At 46.6% G+C, this 8,789-nt stretch overlaps 1 protein-coding gene across 1 annotated transcript; it reads left to right on the top strand.

Moving 5' to 3' along the window:
• The first annotated feature begins 1,472 nt into the window (after positions 1 to 1,472).
• Positions 1,473 to 5,026, top strand: C13H20orf202 (chromosome 13 C20orf202 homolog). Its single transcript, XM_012188965.5, has 2 exons — positions 1,473 to 1,672; positions 3,655 to 5,026. Exons 1-2 carry the CDS (start codon positions 1,607 to 1,609, stop codon positions 3,886 to 3,888), a joined length of 300 nt encoding a protein of 99 aa, XP_012044355.1. The 5' UTR covers positions 1,473 to 1,606; the 3' UTR covers positions 3,889 to 5,026.
• Positions 5,027 to 8,789: the final 3,763 nt, after the last annotated feature.

The following is an 8,789-nucleotide window of genomic DNA, read 5'->3' as shown; positions in this document are numbered from 1 at the left end:
TTGTTATCTCATCTGAAATTCTTGGGGAAGTGAGGTCTAATCCTGCTGACTCTCACTTATGGTGGATGATTTCCTTGTGTGTTTGTAATCTGGGACTATGCGTTCATCTTCAGTGGGGCTTTATCTATGAACAACTCGTGAAGCCCAGGTTGAAGGCAACTCCCTCCCAAATGGGTTGAGTTTGTTTTTCTGGTCACCTCAGCTTCTTATCTGTGATCACTGTGTTAATTCTTAGTTTGGAGTTCCTAGTTCAAGTGGATAGAATAAAATTAAAGCCTGTGTGAGAATAGATCCTATTCACTGGCATCATAATATTAACTTGATCTTGGTTGTTTCCATTGATTAGGATGTCAGCTCCAGGAAAGAAGAGCCTTTTTCTCTCTGATTTTGGGCTCTGTTCCTCCATCTGCCTACAGCAGAATTTGGCACACAGTAGGCATTCAATAGGGCTTCCCTGGTGGCTCCTGCAATGCAGGAGACCTGGGTTCAATCCCTGAATGAGGAAGATCCCCTGGAGAAGGGAACGCAACCCACTCTAGTACTCTTGCCTAGAGAATCCCATGGACAGAGGAGTCTGGCACGCTGCAGTTCATGGGGTCGCACAGAGTCAGACACGACTGAAGCAACTAAGCTGCTGCGGCAGCAGAAGGCACTCATAAGTATATGTTGAAAGAGAAAATTAAAGAATACCCACTTCACGGGTATCCATTAGGACTGTGTTTGCCCAGTTAAAAATTGGAGTTCTTCTCATAAAACAGGCAGATGCTACTGGTGATTCTGTGACTGAGTGATTTCAGTGCCTCTACAGTTTTTTGAGCCTTTATCTAAGGGTTGCAAGATGGCTACTGTAGCTCCAGGCATCGCATCCACATTCAAGGCAGAAGGAAGTAGAAGAAATTAAGAGTAAAGGAGGAACACCATTGACATTTTTCCTTATCAGGTAGGTAACATTTTCCTAACAGCAAATTTCTGTTTTGATCTCATTTGCTAGAAATGGGGTCTGTGGGCATCCAGAAGAAAGGGGACTTTCTTTCTTCTGGAAAATGAGCATTTCCCTTATCTATGGACTCAACAGATGGGTAAGGGAGGGAGGAAGGTGACGGGGACACAGATGTGGTATCCCCTCCAAATGAGATTTTATTTATCTATCTATCTATCTCTATATATATATATGTATGTGTGTGTATATATACATATGTATGTATAATTCAGAACAAAACAGGCCCTCAGAAAACAATATGGCCAAAAAGTATGGACACCTATTTCCACAATAATTATTAATTTTGTCATTTAAAGCTTCCATGAGCCTGTGGGCATCAGATTTGGATTCTGGAGCCCACCGGCACTGAGACATCTGTAGCTCAATGATCTCCCTCCTCCTCCCTCCCTCCTTGCTCTGTTCAAAGTACTGAAGCCCTTTAAAAAAAAAAAAAAAACTTTACATTTTTCAACGTGAGCCACTTCCTGCTCTCATTAACTCCATCCTCAGTGACTTAGCCAGACCCCGATCCTGGCCCGAAGAAGAGAGCCGGACTGTCCAAGTCTAAGGTCCCTCAGGACCATAAGCAGAGCTGTTCGGCATCAAGGTTTCTCCCGAGGAGCTGAGATGAAAACAACAGAGGAGCCAACCTCGAGTCTCAGGCAGACCCTGGAGTGGCTGAGAAAGGAGCTGGTAAGGCTTTGTGCTTCTTTGTACCTTACACCGTCACCCCATGTCTTCCGAGGTCCCCTGTTCCTACCTCCCAGGTGCCCCCTGGGCGGGGCAGAGCTGCAGGCTGGGGTGTGGGCCCCACAGGCTCCCATCTGGGATGAGCCACACAGTGCACAGTTGCCACCCCAGGCGCTGGGATAAGTAGGTCGTGGCCTACATAGGAGGCTCTGGGTGCAGCGCTTGCCAGACGGGTTTTAGAATTACACTGAGTCTGGTATGTGCCCAGCTCTGTGGCTTGTGGCCTCTAGCAAATGGCTTTGAACTTCAGTCTCCTTGTTGTAAAAGGGGGATGACAATCGTACTAACATCACAAGGGTTATTGTGAGAATTTGGTGAGGAGATGGTATAATTCACTCCGTGCTTGCTTGGCACATCTACTCTGGCTCTTACAGTCCCAGCTCAGCTGGAAATGGAGTACAACAGAGCTGTCTTAGCCGGGGCCTTCTAGAAAGCAGACACTTGCACAAACACTGGAGCATTCCTGCTTATGTGGAGGTGCAAGCCCAGAGGGGTGAGAGTGAGGGGAAGAGGTGCAGGGGCAAAGGCCAGTACTATTCCAGCAGATGCCTTGTCTTACTCAACTGGATGCCACTTACAAAGAAGTCCTAAAGAGGCCAGCAGCCCTCTTGGCAGCTGGTTCTCCTCACTGTGGGATTCTCTGCCTGGAGGAGGATCTACACCCTGCCCGAGAGAAGTTTATCCACCCCACTCACTCCTGTCTCCCATTTCCTGTCTGAAATGTCCACGCTGTGGATCACTAACTCTCCTGAACTTATAAACAGCGTTACCTGGTCCCTCAGTAACTGCTCAAGAAGCCAGGTCTTACATCTCTCCTTGCGATGTTTCTTCCAAGTCCAAAAATAGAAGGATGCCCCCATAGTATGTGGGGACACTAGCCAAGAGAGAGAAGGAGATGGTTTGGGGGAACCCCAGAGGGCACCCAAGGTTTGTATCTCAATACGCCAGTTTCAACCCTGGGAGAATTTATCATCCTGAAGAGGAAGAAGAGGTCCATTAAAAAGAGACTGATCAATTCAACAACTTAAAAAACTGAAAAATAAAACAAAAAACGTGAGCTTCTACTTCTGGCTGGGGGGAGGGTGGGATGCAGGGACAGAAAGGATTGTCCAAAAATGACCTGCCTGGGTTGCCAGGCAACAGACCAGCTGGGACCCAGCCCTGTCCCAGCTTGGTGGGAGGGGCTGGCCCAGTAGGGAACCTCATGGGTCCAGGGGACTCCAGTGGCAGGAGCTACAGCTTATTATAGGCTGTGTGCTGCTCCCTCCTTGTGCTCCCCTAAACACTGTGCCCCCACATTAAGACTGCTTAGTATCTGAACTCAAAGTGCTGATTTTCATTTGATAAAGTACTTCTCTCCTACCCATGAGGAGGAAGAACAGGTGGGGGTAGGGGGAATGACCTGTAGGTAGAGGGGCCTCCCAGGCCCAGATGAACCCCCACCTCCTCATGATGCCAAGAGATGAGTTTTGAGTCTGCACTTACTGGTCCCTGACTGGTAAGGTTCCCAGTCAAGCCTGCTTTAACCTCTGTCACTGGGAATTTGCATGACTCCACAGGACTCCCCTCTGTAACCCAGCCAAGGAGCCCCAGCTGACTGTCAGGGAAGCATGTCCGTCACCCTACGCAGCTGAGAGAACAAATCAGTAGCACCAACAACTACCATGGAAGAAAGTCTGGTGCTCCTCCTCCAGTTCTGGAATCATAAAGCCCCCAAAGTCCTGCTGGGAGCTAAAACAAGGGAGAGATCCTTGGAAGGCAAGTAATTTCCTTTCCACTTTGCAGATGAAGAAATGGAGGCTTCGGTGAAAACATGGCTTCTGTGAGGCTGTGGGCTTGTCTCCAATTAGACAGTGAAGGAGACATCTTTCCGGGAAATGTCCAGTGCTCTGGCCGCTGCCTCACATGCTCCTTCTCTCTCCTAGGCTGAGATGCAGGACCAAGACCAGAGACTCCTGCTTACACTGAGGCACCTGCACAGCGTCCTGGAGGAGCTCCGCGCAGAGAGTGTCCCCTGGGAGGATGCCAGGTCGAGTGGCGGGACCTCCCCCATCAGAGCTCGAGCAGGCTCTGAAGGCAGGGCCCGCCAACCCTTTCCCTCCAGGCGCCTGGCCCATCTCCTTCAAGGGGTAGACAGCAGACGAAGTTCCCTCCCTTAACAGGCCAAAGATGACCTTGACTTTAACCCTCCCCAACCAGTCTAAACTTTGACAGTGATGCTGTTGAAAGAGAGCACTGGAATGGGAGTCAGGAAGTCCAGGCTCTGGATTTACCCATGCCCTCATTCACTCTATGTCCCTGGAACTGTCACTCAGTTTCTCTGTGTCACTCTTTCCTCTCCTGTCACTTAGCAGTATTTCAAAAATAAGATAAGAGATGTGAATACATTTGGGAAACAGAAACATGTTATATGGCTTCCGGCCAGCACCATGGTTGTAATCCTATTCTTGGGAATTTCTCACAAGGTGGTTATTAAAACAAAGAAAGAACTCAGTGTGCCAGGGTGTTTATCCACTGTTGCCATGGCGAAAAACAGAACCCCATGTAGTGACTTGCTGGTTGTTTTCAGGCCTTTTATTTCCCTTTATCTGAAAGCAACAGGCCCTACAACCACCCTGGCCATAGGGATCAGCATGTGACCAGGCTTGGCCAATTACAGTTCATCGTCACCCTAACAACATGATTGGCCCAATGGGTGGCCCATGCGACTCCACAGAGCCAATCACAAACCTTCTCTGGCATTACCCTCTTGATACTTGTTCTTCTGAAGTTGCAAAGCTGGGGCTGCCAGTGGCCAGGATTACTGTGAGGTGACAGAGACCTGCCTGCACTAGGAAAGAAAGAGGCTGATCAAAGAGAAGCGGAGAGAGGGTCATTCAAGAGACGGGCAGGCCAGAAGGGTGCTGGCTCTCTTTAGTCCCTGGTTTCAGACTCTAGTTCTGTGAGTTACTCCTGTTGTCTATCCAGAGCGAAAACCCAGAAAATTCCACCATTACCACCTATGAACTCAGGCACCAGTTTGTTTTTGCTTAAGCTAATTTGAGTAGGGTTCCCCTCATTTGCAACCAAAATGGTCCAGATGGTCAAAGAAACAAAGAAGAGAAATCAAGAAAAATAATTGTTTTTCCCTCATTCAGGGTTAGCAACGCCAACCCTGTTTGGCAGGCAACAAGATGTATGATGTGGCAGAACCCTCAATTGTATGGGATGGAGTCATAACTTTGAAAAATTATACCTGCCTATAAGAAAGACTTTAAAATGGAACAGGTGAAAATAAAGTCCTGGTGTTAAGTCCAATTATCCTCAGTCTTTTTTTGTTTTTGAAAATCTTCTGGCATGTTGTTAGGATATTGTTCTTAATGGCTTTGAAAAAGTAAACCCATTGCATAAAGAGGCAAAGGGTGGGGGGAGGGTTGTATTATATATACAATGTCTATAGTCAGACTAACCTGGGGTTGTTTCTATACAGTATTTGATAGTACGAAAAATTGTACTCTATCAATGACTGAATGCATACACGAAACGTGGCACATACATACAATGGAACATTAGTCAGCCTTAAAATGGAAGGAATTTCAGCACTGCTATAACACAGGTGATACTTGAAGACATAATGCTAAGTGAAATAAGCCAGTCGCAAAAGGACAAATACAGTGTGATTCTACTCACACGGGGTACCTAGTCAAATTCATGGAGACAGAAGGTAGTTCTGGTTGTCAGGAGTTGGGGAGCAGGGAGTCATTTAAGGGTTGCCGTGCTTCAGTGTTACCAAATGGCAGAAGTTCTGTGGATGGATGATGGTGATGGTGGTATAACAGCATGACTGTACTTGATGCCACTATACACCTTAAAATGGTTAAAATGATATTTATCTTATGTTCTATTTTGCCACAGTTAAAAAATGAATAAATTTTAAAATTACCTGCTCTGTAATGCTGGGGCTGGAGCTGGTTAGACTTTGCCAATAAGCAGGGTGAGCTAGAGGGACACCGCAGGGCTGCAGGAGGGAGAAAAGACTTGCTTCTCCATCCCTCTGCTCTTTAGCTTCTCTGGTGGCCTTCCTGCTCCCATGAGCATCACCCAGCAATGCTCCTTCATCTCACAGCAGCAATTCCTTCTGTGGCACCAGTCAGCAACCCCTTCTCTAGGTTCAGCTCCATGGGGCACTTACCCCAACTTCAGAGCCAAGAGCTCCAGCCAGAATCTCCTCCCCTGAAGTCTGCGTTCCTGCCCTCCTGGCCCCACCCTTCTTTCCAAGACTCGAGCCCCAGCTGAGCACACCTCCTTTCTCAGATACCTGAAGTGGAGTACTGCACGTCTTCTGTTTTGATCATCTCAGCCTCTTCTCTTTGTTCCTTCAGGCCTGGGTATGGTAGATGCTTCCTGCAAATGCTACTTTCATTCTATCTTAGAGATCTTTTTATAACCTTTTGGTCATCCAGTTAACAACTTTATACTTGGTTAGCAATTCTCTATATTAAATTCTCTCTGTTAAAATAACTAGGGTGGTTTCTGTCTCCTGCCTGTCTCTGACTGACAGTTTTCAACTTTGGGCCATCATTACCGATGCTTTGAGACAGTGCCCCTAGGATATACAGGTTTCCCCCCCGCTATCCAAAAGTAGAGTGTTCCTATGAAACATCTCACAAGCTGAAACTGTGTAAAGTGAAAAAACAGTTACCTTAAGACAGATCTTGCTAACAGAAGCACAAAATGAGATAAACTGAGATAAAGCACAGACACAGGTCAAAGCCAGACCAAAGCTATGGTGGCCTGGTGCAGAGATGCTGAGTGCAGTTTCTGGGGAAGTGCAATTTCTGGGGAAATTCTTGGGGAAGGAGCTTGGTGGCCTCAGTCACCCCTGCCCCCTGCTGTCCCTCCCCAGGGTGTTTGCTGCCTCTGTAACAGCTCGCCCCAGATCAAACACTGAATATCAGTTTCACTTTTCACTCATTTTTGTAAAAGTGAAAATCAACTTGGGCTTTCTTTCAATTCACAAAAACAGTTACAAATGTAGATCTCTCATAAAAGTGAAATGGCGTCAAGTGAACTTTAGAAAAGTGACAGATACCTGTACAGCAAAGAGTTGAACTGGAGGTATGTGAATACTCAAGTTTACAGGAAATGCATTTTCCAAAGTGGGGCATTCGCTTACACTCCCACAAGCTGTGTCCAAGGGCTCCTGTTGCTCCATATTCTTGCCAACAATTGGTATTATCAATCTTCTTAATTTTTGCCAATATACTGAGTGCAAAATGATGTTACATTGTGACCTTAACTTGCATGTTCCTACTTACGTAGTTGTTAACCTGAGTTTATTTCCAGTTCCACCATTTACTTACTTTTTGATCTTAGATGAGTTACTCAACCTCTCTGAGACTCAATTATCGCATTTATAAAAGGAGGGATAAAAACAGTATCTAGCTCATGGGATTAATATACATAATTGTATAATAGAATGCATATAACCCACCTTACACAGCACTTGGCATTGTAAAGGCTAATAAATGATAACATTATTATTACTGTATAATCACAAATTGATTTGTGAAACTACGACTATTACAAATAGACAAGCTTGTTAGCAACCATCATCAAGAGAAATATCTGCCTGACCATTCAAAGTAACAATGACATTTGCTTCCCATGCCCAATGCCAACCATTAGCCCCTTTTGCCTCTCCCATCTTCCCACAGCTGGGCCCTCAAACCAAAACCATCTGCCAATCCCCTCTCTACTAATCTGGGAAGATAAACCCTCCCCTCTCCTGGGGTATTTGTTGTTTTTGAGATTCCCACCTCTGGAACCAATGTTCAATTTCTGATCCCAGGTCAGAAAAAACTCAGACTGAGCCCAGATGCTGGGGGACAAGGGGATTGGAGTGGAAATGACATCCTCAGTGTGAGTTCCCAGAGGGCAGGGTTACAGATCATGTTTGTCCAAGCCAGCCAGTGCACACCAGAGAGAGCCTGGGGATCGTGATCATGAAGGAAAATCTAGGGTTTTCTCTGCTGAGGCAGCAAAAACAGGACTATACACCCAAGCCTCGCATCCAAGGGTGAGGAGAGAAGGGGGCACAGACAGGAAAAGGACTGACAAGGTCAGAAGCTAAAAAATTAGGAGCAGAACCACAGTACAAGATGTGATATTTATTGTCAGGACAGGCAGTTCAGGGCTCACACTGTGATTTCACCAGAAAGGATCAGAGGCTCGTCTTTACTTGCCACTAGCATCCAGCCCTGGGCCAGGTGTGAAAATCTTGCAGAGTGTGTTCTGGCTGTATACTGGTGTGTAACAAAATGCTCCCAAACTGAAAACAGCATCATTTTATTATTGCAACAACCATTCATCATTGCAATAAATCACACTTCCCATGGTTCTGGGGATGGACTGGGCTCAGGTGGGGAGCTCTTGCTTTTGGTCTCTTCAAGTGGCTGCAGTCATATGGTGTCCAGCTTGATTCATCCCAAAGGCTTATTCACATGTCTGGCAGTGGATGTGGGCTGTTACCTGATCTTAGCTGAGACTGTCAGCTGGAACACCTACCCCTGAACACTCCATGTGGCCTGGGCTACCTCATAGCATAGTGGCTGGTGCCAAGAACGAGCATCTGAAGAGTCAAGAGGAAGCTGAATAGCCTTGATGACCCAGCCTTGGCGGTCACACAGTGTCACGTCCATTGTATCCTTTGCAGGAGAAGCCAGGCACCAAGCCCAGCTTACATGCAAGGGGAAGAGAATTAGACCATGTCTTGATGGGAAGAGCATCAAAAACTTGCACACGTGTTTTAAAGCCACCACTCCGTGTAAGACTGGATAGGTTTCCAGTGTGGTATACCAGCTGCAAGGACTAGGTGGGGCTTATTATAAACCCAGGCAGAATGATAAGCAGAATCTCATCAGAAGCCAACAGAAGGAACTCTAGGAGGTGAAGGGTAGGTCTGGGTCTACAAGAGTTCGCGCGTTGCTCCAACACTACTGTGTTTCATTCAGTGTGTTCCTAAGAGGTGTGTTCAGTTCTGCTGCTGTGACAAACCAACCTTGAGATCTCAAAATCTCAC

The sequence above is a fragment of the Ovis aries genome, chromosome 13 (genome assembly GCF_016772045.2).
Source record: "Ovis aries strain OAR_USU_Benz2616 breed Rambouillet chromosome 13, ARS-UI_Ramb_v3.0, whole genome shotgun sequence".
NCBI classification, from domain to species: Eukaryota; Metazoa; Chordata; class Mammalia; order Artiodactyla; family Bovidae; genus Ovis; species Ovis aries.
This window is presented reverse-complemented; position numbering and strand designations above follow the sequence as displayed.

Bases quoted from the DNA above. Each gene is read 5' to 3' on its own strand.
- C13H20orf202 (XM_012188965.5), top strand. From the start codon at position 1,607: ATGAAAACAACAGAGGAGCCAACCTCGAGTCTCAGGCAGACCCTGGAG. The intron at 1,673-3,654 runs GTAAGGCTTTGT...TCTCTCTCCTAG, and splicing joins AGTGGCTGAGAAAGGAGCTG to GCTGAGATGCAGGACCAAGA.